The following is an 18,741-nucleotide window of genomic DNA, read 5'->3' as shown; positions in this document are numbered from 1 at the left end:
TTCCAAGGTCCTGGATCATCTTCACTATCGTTATTCTGAATTCTTTTTCTGGAGGTTGGCTATCTCCACTTCATTTAGTTGTTTTCCTGGGGTTTTATCTTGTTCCTTCATCTGGTACATAGCCTTCTGCCTTTTCATCTTGTCTATCTTTCTGTGAATGTGGTTTTTGTTCCACAGGCTGCAGGATTGTAGTTCTTCTTGCTTCTGCTGTCTGCCCTCTGGTGGATGTGGCTATTTAAGAGGCTTGTGCAAGTTTCCTGATGGGAGGGACAGGCTGTGGGTAGAGCTCACTTTAGTCACTTTTATGTGTACAATTCAGTGGCATTAAGTACTTTACATTGTTATCCAAGCATCACCACTAGCCACCTCCAACATTTTTTCATCTTCCCAAAGTGAAACGCTGTACCCATTAAACAATAACTCCCCATTACCCTCTGCCCCCAGACCCTGGTAACCACTGTTATAGTTTCTGACTCTATGAATTTGGCTATTCTATGTACTTCATATAATTAGAATCATATAATATTTTTTATTTTGTGCCTGGCTTATTTCACTTTGCGTAATGTTTTCAAATTTAATCCATGTAGCATGTTTCAGAATTTTCTTTCCTTTAAAGGCTGAATAATGTTTTGTATGTCTAGACCACATTTTGTTTATCCATTCATCCACTGATGGACATTTGGGTTGTTTCCACTTTCTCATTTTCTTCTATAATTGCATTTTTCATTGATTTTTTTCCTACTTTTACAGTTGATTTTTTCTATTTTTTAATTGAGTTATAATTAACATATAACACTGTTTTGGTTTTAGGTGTACAACATAATGACTTGATACATGTATATATTGCAAAATGATTACCACAAGTTTAGTTTATAGCTTTTATTAAATTGATCTGATTGATTTTATTCACATACCATAATACCCATCCTTTTAAAGTATACAATTTAGTTATTTTCAGTATATTCACAATGCTGTGTAACCATCACCACTATTTAATTCCAGAATGTTTCTAACACCTCAAACAGAATCCCATAACCATTAGCAGTCACTACCACTTCCCCTTTTCCCCGAACCCCTGGCAACCACTAATCTACTTTCTTTCTCTATGGATTTGTCTGTTACGTACATTTCATATAAATGGAATTTCGTGTCTGGCTTCCTTCATGTAGCATAATGTTTTCAAGGCTCATCCATGTTATAGCATGCTTCAGTACCTTGTTCCTTTATGGCTGGATAGTACTCCACTGTAAGTATACCACATTTTGTTTATTCAGTTCATCAGTTGGTGGACATTGGGGTTGTTCCCACCTTTTTTGCTATTTAGTATAGTGATGCTGTGACTATTTTTGTACAAATTTTTGTTTAAATACCTGTTTTCAATTGTTTTGGGTATATACCTAGGAGTAAAATTGCTGGGTCACATGGTAATCCTGTGTTTAACTTATTGAGGAGCTGCTGAACTTTTCCATAGTGACTGCACCATTTTATATTCCCACTGGCAATGTATGAGTGTTCTGATTTTTCCACATTCTTGCCATTTTTCATATTTTAAATTACAGCCATTCCAGTGGATGTGAAATAGATTCTTATTCAGTTATAAAAGGGAATGAAGAACTGATACATGCTACAACATGGGTGAATCTTGAAAACATTATGGTAAGAAAAGAAGCCAGACACAAAAGGACACGTATTGTATGATTCCATTTATATGAAATGTCCAGAATAGGCAAATCCTTAGAGACATAAAGTAGAATTGTGGTTGCCAGGGGCTGGGGTGGGGGGAGAATGTGGAGTGTCTGCTTAATGAGTACAGCATTTCATTTTGGGGTGATGAAAATGTTCTGGAATTGGATAGTGGTGATGGTTGCAAAACTTTGTGAGTATACTACAAAGCAATGAGTTGTACACTGTAAAAGGGTGAATTTTATGATATGTGAATCATATCTCAATAAAAAAATCCAGAGTCTCATTTTAGGCCTGGAGGTGAGATTTGTAGCATTTCTTTCTCCTGTTTTTGGCAGCATGCATACCATGTCGAGTCACCATGAAAAGTTGTACAGTTTGTTGACTGAAAAGGCACACAGCCAAGGGTGTGAAGGGGGAGTGAAATTAGCCCATACCCTGCTCTCTAACCTGTGTTCCCTAGCTTGGTGCTCCCCTAGCCCAGAGGAAGAAGCACCATTTTACCATTTTGTAATTCAGCTGCTTGGAGGAGACTCAATTACTTACTTTGATTTCTCTTCTTGAAGAGGGCACCTTTTGGTACTTTGCTTAATGATTCCATATATTCTAGTGGAACTCCTAGTACAATGGATACTACTTTCCCATCGTGGAATTTGGGCCATCTCACAGCCTTTTACTCTAACTGGGTCTAATAACCAGTTATAAAATACCCCCATAGTTCCCTAAAGGTCTGTTGACTGTAACTAACTCTCTGGTATAATTTCTTTTTCTTTTCAATTTCTTTTTTTTTCTAATTTTTTCGAGATATAATTGACATACAGCACTGTGTAAGTTTAAGATGTACAGCATAGTGATATGACTTACATACATCATGAAATCATTATGTCGTCTCATATAGGTACAACATTAAAGAAATAGAAAAAATATTTTTTCCTGGTGATGAGAACTCTTAGGATTTACTCTCTTAACAGCTTTTATACAGCAGTGTTAATTATCTTCATCATGCTGTATATTAAATCCATAGTACTTAATTTATCTTATAACTGGAAGTTTGTACCTTTTGACTACCTTCACCTAATTCCCCCCCACACACACCTCTGGTGGTCACAAATCTGATTTCTTTTTCTAGGAGTTTGTTTCTTTGTTTGTTTTGGAAGTATAATTAACCTACAACACTATGTTAGTTTCTGGTACACAACATAGTGATTCAATATTTCTATACATTTCAAAATGTCATCGTAAGTCTAGTTGTCATCTGTTACCATACAAAGATATTACATAATTATTGAGTATATTCCCCACACTGTGACTCATTTACTTTGTAAGTGAAAGTTTGTACCTCTTGATCTCCCTCACTTATTTCTCTCCTCCCCCAGTCTCCTCCAATCTTGCTACCACCTGTTTCTTCTCTATATCTATGACTCTGTTTCTGTTTAATTATGCTTGTTAATTCATTTTGTTTTTTAGATTACACATATAAGTGAGATTATGTGGTATTTGTCTTTATCTGTCTGACTTATTTTGCTTAGTATAATACACTCTAGGTCCATCCATGTTGTTGCAAATGCAAGATTTCATGGCTGAGTAATGTTCCGTTATATATATATATATATATATATATATATTTATCTATCAATGGAAACTTAGGTTCCTTCCATATCTTGGCTATTAGAAATAATGCTGCAATGCAATATCAAAAAAACAACCCAGTCAAAAAATGGGTGGACGATCTACATAGACATTATTTATATTGCACTTGGTCCTCTGCTAAGAGTTTTATGTGTGTCATCTTATTTAATCCTCACAACAAAATAATGAAATAGTTATTATTATCACCATATTTTACAGATGGGTTACTGTAGTCTCAGGAGTTTAAGTAACTTTACTCGAAGTCATGTGGCTAGAAAGCAGTGGAAATGGAATTTAAGTAAGGTCTATCTGAGTTTAGACATTTTTACTCTCTATCAAATGATACAGCAATGCCAACATTAGCTATAGTTTAGGATTATTGAGCCCTTACTATGTACCATGTAGTGTACTGAATACTTCATATGCATACTTCATTTAATCCTCATAATAACCTTTTAAGAAAGGTTGTGATCAACTGTTGTTATATACTGTTGTTATCCCTATTTAATAGTTGAGGAATCTGAGGCTTAGAGATGTTAATTCCGTGGTTGTCACATAGTTAGTAAGTGGTAGAGTCAGGGCCTGAACACATCTGTTTGATTCCAAAGCCTGTGTGTTTCACCAATACACTCTATCAAAAAAACTGATTCTTAGAACAGTGGCTCTTTTCCCTGGCTGTGTATTTGAATCACCTTGGGAACTTAAGAAAAAGTCGATGCCAAACCTCATCATCAAAGATTCTGATTTAATTAATCAGGAATGCAGACTAGGCACTGTATTATTTTTAAGATTTTATTCATTTATTCAGTTTATTCAATGAACATTTAATGAATGTCTTCTCTATGTCAAACACTTTCTAGGCATTTACTCTCTAGCAAGATGTATTAGTTAGCTATTGCCACAACAATACATAACAACAAGCACGAAATCTCAGTGGCATGAAAAGTTAAGAATTTATTAAGCACTTATTCTCACCGATCTGGAGGCCAGCTGGGACTCAGCTGATTAGGCAGGGTTCTGTTGGGCAACTCTGATTCGGGCTGGGGTGACTCTGTTTTTCTTGCTGAAGGACTGTGAGTAAACTGGGGTGGCTCTACTGCATGTATTTCTCATCCTTGGATGAGTGGACTACCTGGGGCTTGTTTCTCTCATGGCTCATCTCATGCCAGTGGCAGAATCACAAGAGGGAGCATGTACAACTGTGCAAGCACATATCAGGGCCCTACTTGAGTCACATCTGTGTACACTCCATTACCCAGAGCAAGTTTCAAAGCTGAGCTCAAAGATAAGAGGTGGGAAAAAAAAAAGATAAGAGGTGGGAAAATAAGTTCCACTTCTTTGGTGTGGACCTGCCAAGTTCATGGCAAGGGCTGAGAATTGGGGCCAATAATTCAATTTAAGGGGAAATACTGAAAGTGAATAATAAACCTAACTCATAAGAAAATAATCAAGTGTGTTAGAAATTGATAAGTAATATTGCAACAAAGAAAACAAATTCTGGAAGGTGGTGTGAAGGTAATTCTAATGTGCAACTGGGACTTAGGACCACTGATCTTACAATGTTCAACCTGGAAAGAAACCTGGGCTAACATTCTCTCCACCATTTTGAAAATAATAAAACAGATTCAGAAAGTAGAAGAATCTTACTCAAGGTCCATAGGTAGATAGTTATAGAAATGGAACTAGGGCTTGGATCTCCTGACTCTCTAAACTGTTTCTCTTATACCACAGTATTCTAATCTGTGGTCTTAGAATTCTCCCTTTACCAGTGGTACCAAATTGACTGTGTTGTAGAAGGACACAGTCATTCTTTCTTATCTTGGCCACAAACATTAGAGGTATACTGCCTAAATCCTATCCTTCCCTTAATAACGCATTTTAGAGCTCAATTTGACATTTCCCGTATTTGTACTCTTCAAAAGTCTGTGGATATTCTATACTCTTTAGTTTTTTTTTCTCTTCAAGCTGAAGACTGTTGATTTTGGTTTATCTTCCTGTGATCTCCTAGTCCCACGCTAGCTCTCTACTTGGTTACTAGGCCTTCTCTCTTCCCCAGCTCTGTGATGCTTTGAGTAGTCTTTCTTGAGTTAATTTTTTACTCTGGGCTTCCACCAGGCATTAAAGTCATCATTTCTGTTTTGGGTTACAGTCTTCTTGATTTGCCAGGATGAACAGTCAAAAGAAACGAAAAGATATGGAACCTGCTTGCACCTGGAGCTTATTGTCTGAACAGAAAGGTGAGTAACTGAATGAGGTAAAAAAGGGTGTAATCTAGGTAATCTTGTTCATTCTCTTGCCCCTACTTCTCCTCATGGACTGTGGGATTTTTCTGAATCTTTAAAATTGTGTTGTATGTGTATAGGTATATGTATACTAAGGTATTACATGGATACAGAATTTACCCATTAATAATCTCTCCACAATTTTTGTGAAGAGGCATCTGGTGTTTATAATGTTTTCCATAGTCCCCAAAGCATCTATAATCTTAAAAGACTCTTAAGTCTCTTCCTTTACTGTAACCACAGATTTTCACAGGAAACAGCACAAAAGAGTAAAGAGTGAAGATTTCTGGAGTCCTTCCCCATGTGGCTGATTCCTGAACTCCAAGGAATGTTTAGTTATGGGGAATAGAAACTGGTTATCTTCAACAGACCACTCACTTGCTGCCCATTTCTGTGGCATTCTAATATCTGTCTCTCCATACTCTGCTTCCTCCCATCCACCTAGTCACAGCTCCCAACTATGTCTCACTCTTGCCTATAAAGGTGTGCAAGTACTAAAAACCTATAGGAATGTGAAGGGATGTGTGTGTGTGTGTGTGTGTGTGTGTGCATTTGAATGTAGGTCATTGTATATTTCTGTCGAACTAACATCAGCAATGTCTTATTCTTTCTCATTAACAAATTAGGCTCAACAGAAGCTCCAACAGAAGCAATAAGCTAACGTTCAAAGGAAAAAAAAATACCAGAAACAGTCACTTAAAATAATGAATTCCCCTTTAAATTCATGCCTAAAATTTTCCTTATTTATCATATAAATATAAATGTTTACACCCTAAATATATTTGTGCGGGAATTTCTTAGGTTTACTTTATGTTGGACATTAGCTATGAAATACCTTTTTGGTAAGTTAGAATAGATGTGAGGTGGCTTGCTTGCTTTGTTTTATTTCTGTTTGGGGAACAGCATGAATGGCTGTAATAGTGTGACTAAATTTCTGTGTATTTCATGTTTTGGTACAAAGGTGTATTTGCGATACTCTTAACCCCAGCTCTTCCTCCCACAGCTGCTTCAAGTTCTCTGGCTTCATTTTCATGGAAGGAGCTTACAGGTAGATGTCTTTTCTGATTTACTCTTTTTCTGTTTTGGGAATAGTGTCTCCCATGAACCCCACTCACCCCCACTCCCCTCCCATTTTTCCCCCCATATTCACTGAGCAACAATCAATGGTTTTTTTGGTAATATTCATGAAGTCCCAAACTGTCATAACAAATAGGACTTTTATATCATTTAGAATAGATATTCAAATACTAGGAGGACCTCTGATGATGGTAGTCAAGCACCAGATATACAGGACTTTATGGAGACAATAGACCAGTCTGCTTCTGGAATGATCTAGGTTGAGGTCAACAAATTACAGCTAGTGAGCCAAATCCAGCCAGCTGCCTGTTTTTGTAAATAAACTTTTACTGGAACCACCCATGCCCATTCATTTACATATTGTCTAGGGCTGCTTTCACGCTAATATGGCAGAGTTGAGTAAAGGTATACCTTGTTTTATTGCGCTTCATTTTATTGTACTTCACAGATATTATGGTTCTTTACAAATTGAAGATTTGTGGCAACCCTGTGTTGCCAGATGATGATTAGCATTTTTTTGCACTAAAGAACTTTTTAATTAAGGTGTGTACATTGTTTTTTAGATAAAATGCTATTGCACACCTAATAGACTACAGTACAGTTAGTGTAAGTGTAACTTTTATATGCACTAGGAAACCAAAAAGTTTGTGTGACTTGCTTTATTGCAATATTCGCTTTATTGCAGTGGTCTGGAACTAAACCCACAATATCTCCAAGGCATGCCTGTAATTGCAGCAGAGACCTAAAAGCCTAATCTATTTATGGAACTTTACAGAAAAAGTTTGCAAACACTTATCTAGATCAGCATTCCCCAACCTGAATTCTACAGAATACTATTCTCCAGGAATTAATAATTTTGCTTTTAATAAAGGGTTCTGTAGTCATTTAAGTCCAGAAAATACTGGATTAAACCACGTTAAACAGTCTGTTTTTTTTTAACTGTTGATTCGCTCAGAGCCTTTCATATGCTAATATGTTAGCATATGAAATAATTGAGAAACTCTAAAATGGGATAGAAGGTGCATTCCCCTTACCTTATTTGACCACTGGACACCTTTTTCACAGCTCTCCTATTAATATCTTGCAAAAATGTTACACAAGAAACTTATTTGGAAAATACTAGCTTAGATATTCACTTAACAGAAGTTTGAATTTGATAACTGACTCCTTGGATTATTTTTTCTAGTTGCAGAAAGTGAAAAACTATGTAATATAGTATTTAAGCATATAGGCCATGGCTTCAGACAAACCTGAGTCTTCATTGAAGTCTCTGCCATTTACTAGCTGTTGAACCTTGGACAAGTTACCCAATGCTATAAGCAGGACTGGCTACATATTTATGGGGTATGGTGCAAAATGAAAAGACAGGATTCCTTGTTCAAAAATTATTAAGAATTTCAAGATAGGAACAGCAGAGCATTACACCAAGTATGGATGCTCTGAGCACGAGGCCTAAGCACAGATTGCACACCCATGAACGTATAACCCTGGTTATAAGTTTTCAGTTTCCTCAACTATAAAATCTGGATAATACCTACTTCATGGGATTATTATGATGATTAAATTTTTTAAAATGTATGTAAAGGGCCTAGTACAGTATCTGACACAGAATAGGCATAATAAATGGCTTTTTTTCATTCAAAAGCAAGCATTTATAGCCATTTTCAATAAATATTGAGTGTCTACCATGTTCCAGGCACCAGCTAGGTACTTAGAGTACTATGATGAAAAAGACAGACAAGGTCCCTGTTTTCATGTAGATTAGTGAGAAAGACAGATAATGAAAAAAATAAACAAGACAATTGTAAATTGTGCTAAGTGCTGTAAAGGGAAAACAGGGTCCTGGGAGAGGGTATAGTAGAGAGGATCTGCTTTAAACTGGATGGTCAGGGAAGTCTTCTTCTAGGAAGTAATGTTTAAGGTCTGAAGGATGAGAAGGGGATCTCCATGGGAAGAGCAGGAAGAAGTGTGTTCCAGGCAGAGATAATAGCTGGTGGAAAGGCCTGGAAGTGGGAAAGAACATGGCATTTGTGAGGAACTAAAGGTAAGCCAGTGTGGCTTTAGTATAGGGACTGAGAAGGAGAGTGATATAGAAGGCTGGGGAGTGAAGGTAGATAGGGCCCAGATCGTAGCAGACCTTGTAGGATGAGGTAAGGATTTTGGATTTGATATCAAGTGCAATGAAAAGCTCTTGAAAAGTTTTGGGCCATGGCAGTGACGTGATGTAATTGATATTTTTAGAAGATCACGTTGGCTGCCTGTGTGGAGAGGAGCCATAGATGGCAAGAGTATAAATGAGTAGGAGGCTGTTTCAGCAGTCCAGGAAAGAGTTGATAGTGCCTTGTATTGGGTGGTATTTGAGGTTGTAGTGGCAAATAAATGGATTGGAGGCTTATTTTGGAGATATAAATGATAGGCCTTGCTAAATGGATGTGGAGGATTCAAGGGGAAAAAAAGAAATAATGAATCCCAACATTTTTCTGAGCCCTGAGGAGGGGTTTTTTGGGGGGGTTGGGCAGTGGAATAGAAATCAAGAGCTCAGATGCATGAAGTTTGAGGAGGCTTTGAAACATCTGAGTAGAGATGGTGGTGATGGTAGTATTAGTTATAGTTGTTGTTTGTATTGTTGTCTAGTATTCTGTGATTACTGACTCTTGGTGTCACCCCATTAGATTACAGGAAAGTATTTAGAAAACATCTGAAAGAAAAATACCTAAAAAAAGGAGTTGACAAATGTTATCACCATGGCAAGCATATAGAGTCACGACTGCTTGTTGTAAAAGAACACTGTATATCAGAAAAGCCACCATGCGGAATTCCTCAACAAAATAATTTTATTGAGATGGAACATATATTTGATCCTGATGAAGAGGGCTCCAGCTTATCCCAAACTGTGGTGCTTCAGGGATGTGCTGGGATTGGGAAAACAGCTGTGGTGCATAAGTTCATGTTTGACTGGGCAGCAGGAATGGTTACTCCAGGCAGATTTGACTATCTCATCTATGTAAACTGCAGAGAAATAAGCCGTTTTGCTAACCTTAGCGCTGCTGACCTGATCACTAACACTTTTCAAGATATTGACGGACCAATCCTGGATGTTATTCTTGTATATCCAGAGAAGCTTCTGTTCATTCTTGATGGATTTCCTGAGCTTCAGTACCCTGTAGGTGACCAGGAAGAGGATCTTAGTGCCAATCCCCTGGAGAGGAAGCCAGTAGAGACCCTCTTATGTAGTTTTGTGAGGAAAAAACTGTTTCCTGAATCCTCCCTCCTGATAACTGCCCGGCCTACAACCATGAAGAAGCTTCACTCTCTGTTAAAACAAGCTACCCAGGCAGAGATCCTGTGGTTTACAGATGCTGAAAAGAGAGCATATTTCTTGAGTCAGTTTTCAGGTGCTAATGCTGCAATGAGAGTTTTTTATGGTCTGCGAGAAAATGAAGGCCTTGACATTATGTCTTCTCTTCCCATCATCTCCTGGATGATCTGCAGTGTCCTGCAGTCACAGGGAGATGGTGACAGGACTCTTATGAGATCACTTCAAACCATGACTGATGTGTATCTGTTCTACTTTTCCAAGTGCCTCAAAACCCTTACAGGCATCTCGGTGTGGAAGGGACAGAGTTGCCTGTGGGGCCTTTGCTCTTTGGCTGCAGAGGGACTGCAGAACCAGCAGGTCCTGTTTGAAATCAGTGACCTCAGAAGACATGGGATAGGAGTGTATGATACCAACTGCACTTTTCTCAATCACTTTTTGAAAAAAGTTGAAGGAGGTGTCAGTGTCTATACTTTCCTTCACTTCAGTTTCCAAGAGTTCCTGACTGCTGTGTTCTATGCCCTGAAGAATGACAGCAGCTGGATGTTTTTTGATCAAGTGGGGAAAACGTGGCAAGAAATATTCCAGCAATATGGGAAAGGATTTTCATCATTAACAATACAGTTCTTATTTGGCCTCTTACATAAAGGAAAGGGAAAGTCTGTGGAAACTACTTTTGGGAGAAAAGTCTCTCCAGGACTTCGAGAGGAGTTATTGAAGTGGACTGAGAAAGAAATAAAGGATAAATCTTCTAGGTTACAGATTGAGCCAGTGGACTTGTTTCACTGTTTGTATGAGATTCAGGAAGAAGAATATGCAAAAAGGATAATTGATGATTTAGGGTCAATTATACTGCTTCAACCTACCTATACAAAAATGGACATTCTGGCTATGTCATTCTGTGTAAAAAGCAGTCATAGTCACCTGTCAGTGTCTCTGAAGTGTCAGCATCTACTTGGATTTGAGGAGGAAGATCAAGCTTCAGCATTCATGCCACCAACCTTGACACTTAATCAGTGAGTATACTAATGTCTTTTCACCAGTGTTTTGGCCTACAGAAATGATAGGCCTTCTTGTTTATTTCAAGTATTCAGGCACATAATCATTTCTAGCACTTTCAATAAATAAATTGAATTATCTCTGCTTTCCATATTGTATGTCAATCAACACAATGAGGATTTATTGAGTATCTATTACATATTAAGCACTGGCCAAGGTAGACACTGAGGGAAAGCTAACATTTGTGAGAACTTAACTATGTGCTAGGCACTGTGTTAGCCACTGTAAGTGTGTGTATGTGAGTGTGTGTGTCCATTAGTCTTCACTGTCTCTCTGTGAAGGTGCTTTATAATTATAAAAAGTTATGAGCATATAAATCATTAAGATTATCATTGAAGACTCTGCTATTTTGGTGCTGATGACTATTCTGGAAAAAGTTGTAAATTTAATGTTCTATTTGTCCTCACTCTTCTCTACATATACTTCATCACTGAGGCCTCAAAGAGCTCCAGGTTGGTAAGGGACATAGCTGCACTCCTGTGTATATTGCTATAAAGCCTGGGTTCTTTCTTCTAGACTCACACCTACATGGAGAGTTGAGAGCTGGAGTTCAAAGAGGTTTAGGTAAACCACTTACACAGTATGTACTCTGTCTACTACAAAATACAGCTCTACTGACTTACTAAAGCAGCCAAGGAGACTTATACCTGCATTGTCTGGAAAATGCCACTGGTCATAAGTCTGTTCTCTGTACTCAGGTTAATATCGACAGTGCCTCTCATTTAGTTGTGGGGCCAGGTGAGGGGTAGGGGACCTTGAGAAGGAGACAGGAGTGGGCAGAAGGCTCAACTTGGGAAGTGAGTTAACCCAAGTCTTTTCTCTGGTAATTGTTAGTTCCTCAGTGGGCAGTAGCATAGAGGTGGAATTGAACATGGCATAGGTATGTTTGTGGAAAGTGAGGAGGGGAAGGGAGGTGCAGCAAGACTTTGGGACCAGAGGGGAAGGGGTATGAGAAGTTACATGGACTTGGAATTACGAAGCACTTTGGCTACAGTGTCTTCATGAATTCATGACAGCTTCAATCCAACTGTATATTATAAAGTAAAATAATGGACAGTATACATTTGAGAGATTTTAAGCACTGATGGAAACACAAAGGGGCTTCTAGCTCATTTTGGGTTTCCAGAAAATCAGCCTTAGATGGAGTCCCCATCCTTCAACCCCATTGCTTTCATCAGAAGGCTTAAATTCTTTTCAAAGTTTAACCCCCACAAAAACACCCACTTTTCCCAAGTGTGTTGACTAAGTGAGAGTTTACTGCAGTTGATCCTTGAACAACAAAGATTTGAACTGCGCAAGTCCACTTACATGGGGATTTTTTTCAATAAATGTGTACTACAGTACTATAGGATTGAGGTTGGTTGAATCCTCAGATGCAGAACCTCCGATATGGAGGGATAGGGAGGGCTCACTGTGAAGTTTTATGTGGATTTTCAGCTGTGGGGGTGTTGGTACTCCTAACCCCCATATTGTTCAAAGGTCAACCGTTTTGAACTTTCCTAGTTCTCAATTATTGTAGTTAATTCTTCTATTAGTACTGACAACCAAGAATCAGTTACAGTGTACAGATAGCTTGGGCAAGTCACTTGACCTCTCTAAGCATCTGCAAAATGGTGATTACAATACCTGTCATTGGATTAAGCACCAGATAAGATAAATTCTGTGTGTAAAGTGTTTACCTTGGTGCCTGGCATACAGTACCATGGCTTTGGCTTTGGAGTCAGACAGACCTGAGTACTGACCTTCATTCTGTTCCTCTGTGACCTTGGGCAAATTACCTTTTTGTGCCTTAATTTCCTTATCTGAAAAATGGGGTAATACCTCCTAAGGTTTTTGTAAATTAGCACTAAGATGGCAACAGAAGCCAAAATAAGCCTTTTACTTAAAATTTTGTTAATCATTTTATTTTTGCTTTCTCATCTCTTTTAGGCCCTTCCAGCTGCGTAATTTGCCAGTCTCTCCACTACACTTGCTCTGCCAAGCACTGCGTAACCCATACTGTAAAGTCAAAGACCTGAAGTAAGTTGAACTTTGCTTTAAACTCTTAGGTATTTGCAGGTAAAGACTAGGTTGCTAGAAATTACACTCCCAGCTGATGAAAAGATACGCTACAAGCCTAGAAGGGGTAGGGAGTCAGGCAGCGATCCCTGCCAACCCCTCCTGCCTCTTCTCCTTTTGTATGTGCTGTTTTTGCTGTAGCAAGTGGGTGTCAGACTGTAAAATCCAAGAGTTTGTGTCTGATGCCCGTCCTGGCCCTACCCCACTCCCCTGCCTTTTCCTTCCAGACTCCCATTGTCTTTCCCCTTGGTTTCCTTTTCTCTCCCTCCATTCCCCACCCCTATCCTCCTCTGCAATTATTCCCCCAAGCGCCAATGCTCTGAAGCCCCCACCCCCCACCTGGACCTTAGGTCCTCGCTCACTCTCAGGTGACTTGTCTGCTTGTCTGTCCACATCATACACACACAGACAGGAGCCTGCTTGGTTTCCCTCCCACCTCCTCACCACACACAGCGGTGTCTGCTTTCCTTCCCTTCTGCCCCAGAGGAAGAGGTAGCCTTTCCAAACTCACCCGAATTCCAAACTCACCAAATTCACTTACTTTTATTTTTTGTATTTTTGTGAGCATTTATTTTACTTTACACAACACCAAAGTATATAAAGACATAAAAGCCCTCCATCCCACTGCCTCGTACCCCTCCCCACCCCATACCCCCACCACTCCTGCTTCCCCACTGGAGACTGGGGAGGCTTCTCCTGTCATGGGGCTGAACGATAGTAGTCTTCGTCTGCAGCTGGTGCTGGCGTCCTCTGTGTGCAGCCCTGAAGGATTCCTTTAGAGGTGGCCCTGTTGTAAGCCCGGGGTTAACCCCAGGCCTGTTTCTCATGATATAACTCACTCAGAACATGAATGAGCTTCCTGTCCAGTTCATTCCTGGAGACTTGGGATGCAGGAATCCCCACTACCCATCACTCCCTGATGCACCTCCCCTGCCAGTTCCAACATTTTCTTTGACGGTTTGTGATTTGCAACTGCTCTTCTGGTGTAAATTTCTGGCTTGGCAATAATCTGGTTGCCCAGTCCAAGAACCCTGTGAAGTTAGCTTAAAGAAAAAAGGATCTGTGTAAAGTGGATTTTCACTCAGCACAACTGCAGGAAGTGAAAAGTGGTCGGGCTGCCACTCTGCACATCTGGGGTCACGGGATCAACTCCTCTCTGCTTCTCTGCCTCTCTGCTCCCTGGGGCCTCAGACTGTGATTCTCTAAAGGGCACTGGGCCTTTGTAGAGCACACGGTTCTGTTCCCCCACAGCCAAGGCCAGGCCTCAGCTGTGGCCTCGGTGTCCATGACCCCGACCTTGCCCCCAACTCCCAGTGACCCACTGCTTCATTGCCCGACACCACCCTGGCTATGAAATCTGCCTCTCTGTTCAGATTCTCTAGTGTGAGGATCTGTTTGGCTCAGGATGGGTCAAATGTCCACTCGTGCTCCAGTCATCTACAGTCTAGTTTCAGGGGTGGGGGGGGGAAGCAGAGACAAGGGTGTTATATACTGCCTGCCCAGGTCCACCAGATGCTAGAGTTGGGGAGAGACACACACAGAAGCGGCAGTAGTTCTGGGGTGTCGAGTACTAGTGCTCTGGAACACAAAGACGGTCATCAGAACACGTCTGTCTTTCTAGGTCTCTCTCTCCGTAAGCCCCCAATCTACAACTTCCCTGGCCACCACCCCATACCCTACCTTCCACCCCATTTCCCCATCTCTCTCGCAGCTCCCTTGCCCCATTCACCCACCCTTTCCTTCCACTCTTCCCAAGCCCTCCCCCACCCCTCCCCCTCCCTCTGAAAATTGATTTCCCATCAGGGTACGTTTCTATTCTGTTTCACATTTCTGAATTCAAGGGTTTTATAGCCAGATTCCCCTCCCACAGTGGAAGCAAGTTTTGTCCCCTGGCCTTTGAAGTACTGGAGGTCTCCCCTGCTGGTGGCGATCAGAGTCCCTCCCGTCTCTTTGTGGTTCTTGAGGGCCCATTCCCTGGCCCCCCACATCAGACCACAAGCTAGAATCAGAGGGCCCCCAGCAGGGAGACGTCTGAGATGGAACTCCTGCTGTGAACGGCGCTGCTGGTGGGGAGGACGTGGGTGCGTCTGGGAAGGGGAATAAGGGGCGTGAGTGTGAGGATGGGAATGAGGCAGGGAGCTGGACAGGAGGGGGTTCCTATGAGGCTGTGGACCTGGACTTCGCTATCCCAGGTAAATAAAGCGTGGCTGTGTCCAGGGACCTGAGCTCTCCCTCCCTCTGCCCACCAGAGGTGTAAATTTTCTGGTTCCCAACTCCGAGAGGCTGCATAAGGTCTCCACGCAGCTCCTCTGCTCCCTCGGCAGCTTCTGACCCTTCCACGTCCTTCTGTCTTCCTCCTCCTCCTGTGGCTCCAGAAGTGGCTGCAGTAGGAGCAGTGGCCTCTGCCTCTTCTTCCTCCTCACCTGCTCCTTCTGCCCCGTCCCACTGGCAGTGGCCAGGCCTGGTCCCTTTGCAACCGACTCCTGGAGAGAAGTGAGCAGATCTGAGACCTGTTCTGGGGGCGGGGGTGGGGGTGGGGTGGCGGAGCGGCGAACGGGACTGGGGGGGGTGGGGGGACGCGTGGGAGCGGCAAACGGGACTGGGGGCGGGTCCCGGGACGGGCCAGGGACCAAGTCAGAGTAATCTTACTGCCTGCAACAGCTTCCACCTCAGGAGGTCCCGCTCTTTCTGCACCTCCGCCAGCCTGGCATGGGCTTGCTGCAGCAGGGAGGCCGTCTCCTTGCGCTCCACGTCCTGCTGTGCCTTGAGCAACTTCATGTCTGAGACCAAGGCCCGCGCCACCGACTTGTGCAGTTTGGCGAGGTAGTACAGCCACTCCACCCTGTACCAGTGTAAGTGGCTCTGCCTGTGGAAGAAGCGCATGCCCAGGGCCAGGCTGCCCCAGACACAGGCCTCTTTGGCCTCGCTGGACACCTGATGATCTTCCAGTATGGCCTGGAGCTTGTCCTCCACCGCCGCCCAGGACAAGGATATATTCTCGAGATAGAACGCAGAGCCTTTTTCGTGCCTGGCCATGCTCTCATTGATGAAGGCCACCACCTTGCCATGCCGGAACCCGTTACCAGGGTCCTCGAGTTTCAAGGCCATGATAGCTGAGGGCCTTTGGGGCTTGGCTGGCCCTGCGGGGATGAATCAACCAGTTGTCCCCTCCCCTCTCCCTCGGTCTCCTCATCTCCGCTTGCCTCCCCCCCCCCACCCCGTAAAGAGCTCTGCCCCAGGACACCTCCTGCCAAGCCTCACCTCCTGGCTAGTGCAGGTGCACGCCGAACACACGGGCCTACCACGTTTAAAGAGAGGGCACTGCTCGCTCTCTTTTTCTCCCTGAGGGCTCTGACTTAACAAAGAAAGCCTCTTGTTACCACTCCACACGTTCACCTTGGGACTGTTCCAACTTCCAGAAACAGTGGGGGTGGGTGGGGTGCGTGAGGAAGATTCCCGCCCCCCTCCACCGACGTAAGGGAACCCCCTACGCTGTTGAAAGTCTTTGCAGGCCGGAAGAAACAGGAGTGGTCAGAAAAGATTCAGAACCAAGAACGTGAAGCGCTTGTAATCAAGTACAAAAAGTCTCAAACACCCCCCCCACCACCACCATAATGGTTTGTCCCACTCGGTGGGCCTGCCCTTCCTACAGGTGGAATATTCTAGAACCAGAAACAGCCCCCATTCCTCAGTGGCCTCCACTACCCTGTGGAGGAAGAAGGTGGAGCCAGAGTACAGCCTCATCCCCATCACCCTAAGTGGTAATAAATCCTGGCCATATCCCTCCCAAAAACGTGTCTTGAATTTCTCTGCCTCCAGCCCTTCCCCCCACCCCGGGCAATTTATTCCCTGGACCACTGCAGCCCTCTGACCCCAGGTTTGTTTCCTGCCCTACCCTGGCATCAGAGGGATCTGACCATGTCTCTTTAAACTTCTAATGGTTTTTCCAGGCCTAGGGGATAAACCAGACAGCCCTCAGGTTGAGTACTACTTTGCCACTTACTGTATGACCTTGTGCTATAATTAAATTTCAGTTTTTACCTATGGGCCTAAGATGAGGACTGAATGGCAAAACGCATGTAAAGTAGTAATGTTTTCTGTGGTCCTAGTTTTGTAAAATGTACAAATCCTGTGTGTGTGTTTGCATATGTTTCTATGATCTTGGAGAAAGGAGTGGGAGCATACACATCAGACTCTCAACGCTGGGGACCTCTGGGGCGTGGAGTTGGAGGGGAAGTTGGGAAAAAGTTTTCGTCTTTTAAAATCTTTCTGTGATTTCACTTGTTACAGAGAACATATGATGCTATATGTATGCATGCATTAAAAATCCTCAGTGGTTATCTTTGGGTGGTAGAAATACAGAACTTTCTCAAAAAAACTTCATTCCTTTTTTTTTTTTTTTTGCGGTATGTGGGCCTCTCACTGTTGTGGCCTCTCCCGTTGCGGAGCACAGGCTCCAGACGCGCAGGCTCAGCGGCCATGGCTCATGGGCCCAGCCACTCCGCGGCATGTGGGATCCTCCCGGACCGGGGCACAAACCCGTGTCCCCTGCATCGGCAGGCGGACTCCCAACCACTGCACCACCAGAGAAGCCCTAAAAAACTTTCTTTATATTTTTCTCTATTGTAAAAATTATTTATAGTAAACATGTATTATGTTTTTCAGATTTTTAAGATTTTTTTTTCCTGATAACTTCTGATCACTGTAAGCAATTTCTAAATATCTAGAAAGTAAATGTCTCCCTGTAATCCAACCCTTCCCTTCAACCTGGAAGATAACCATTGTTAGCAGTCTGATATATATCTTCCAGTGTTTTAAAGTAGGCCATAGCAAATAATTGGCAGTTTCTCAGATGAAGCATCCCATCTCTTGCCTCCTGGCTTTCACTCAGGCTGCTGCATGAGTGGATTGTCCCTCAGCGCCTCCTGCTCTCCCCACTCCCATTCTCCTCATCCACCTAAGTCCTGTTCAATTTTTATCACCCTTTCAGAACAACACTCAAGTAGTGGTTCTTCTTACAAATATTTCTTGATCCTCCAAACCCCACCTCAAGCCAGGCTGAATTGTGCCACCTTTCTGTGTCCCCATGATATCTTGTGCATACCACTTGCACTACTTTTCACACTGTATTATAATCTATGATTTTCTAATTTTTTCCCCATTAACTGGGCATTCCTTGAGGGCAGGGTCTGGATCTTAATTATTTCTGTGGCTTCAGCATCTAGCACAGTGGTAAGCATCTGATAAATTAATTATTGAATGAATTTAAATAATTCATTACATCAGTAAGGGACAAATGGGTACCTTTAAAGAGAGTTCTATTTTCTTCTCTGAAATGCCTTTTTCTCCACACAGACTGATTTTCTGCCACCTCACAGCTTCTTATGGCAGAGACCTCGCCTTAGTATTTGAAACCAACCAATATCTGACAGATTTGGAATTTGTGAAGAATACCCTGGAAGATTCCGGAATGAAGCTTCTGTGTGAAGGATTAAAACAGCCAAACTGTATCTTACAGACATTGAGGTAACTGAGCAGGAGAATTTGTTGTCTGTGTTCATGTAATTTTTTTGTCAATTTCTTTTGTTTTGGGGGAGAGCATGAATAAGGTAATGAGGTCATTCTTCTGTTCTCTGA

General features: G+C 42.2%; 1 protein-coding gene across 2 annotated transcripts in view; it reads left to right on the top strand.

Moving 5' to 3' along the window:
- The window catches only part of LOC132513566 (NACHT, LRR and PYD domains-containing protein 12-like), a 38,887-nt gene that overhangs the window by 9,447 nt on the left and 10,699 nt on the right, over nucleotides 1-18,741 (top strand). The window contains exons 3-7 of one of the 2 annotated variants that reach the window (XM_060138033.1): nucleotides 5,462-5,549; nucleotides 6,598-6,642; nucleotides 9,344-11,003; nucleotides 12,976-13,065; nucleotides 18,460-18,630. In XM_060138033.1, coding sequence (XP_059994016.1) covers nucleotides 5,480-5,549; nucleotides 6,598-6,642; nucleotides 9,344-11,003; nucleotides 12,976-13,065; nucleotides 18,460-18,630 — 2,036 coding nt within the window. In that variant the 5' untranslated portion in view covers nucleotides 5,462-5,479. The remainder of the gene's footprint in view (nucleotides 1-5,461; nucleotides 5,550-6,597; nucleotides 6,643-9,343; nucleotides 11,004-12,975; nucleotides 13,066-18,459; nucleotides 18,631-18,741) is intronic. The other variant, XM_060138034.1, reaches the window with a different exon arrangement.

Source organism: Lagenorhynchus albirostris, chromosome X (assembly GCF_949774975.1).
Source record: "Lagenorhynchus albirostris chromosome X, mLagAlb1.1, whole genome shotgun sequence".
Lineage (NCBI taxonomy): Eukaryota > Metazoa > Chordata > Mammalia > Artiodactyla > Delphinidae > Lagenorhynchus > Lagenorhynchus albirostris.
This window is presented reverse-complemented; position numbering and strand designations above follow the sequence as displayed.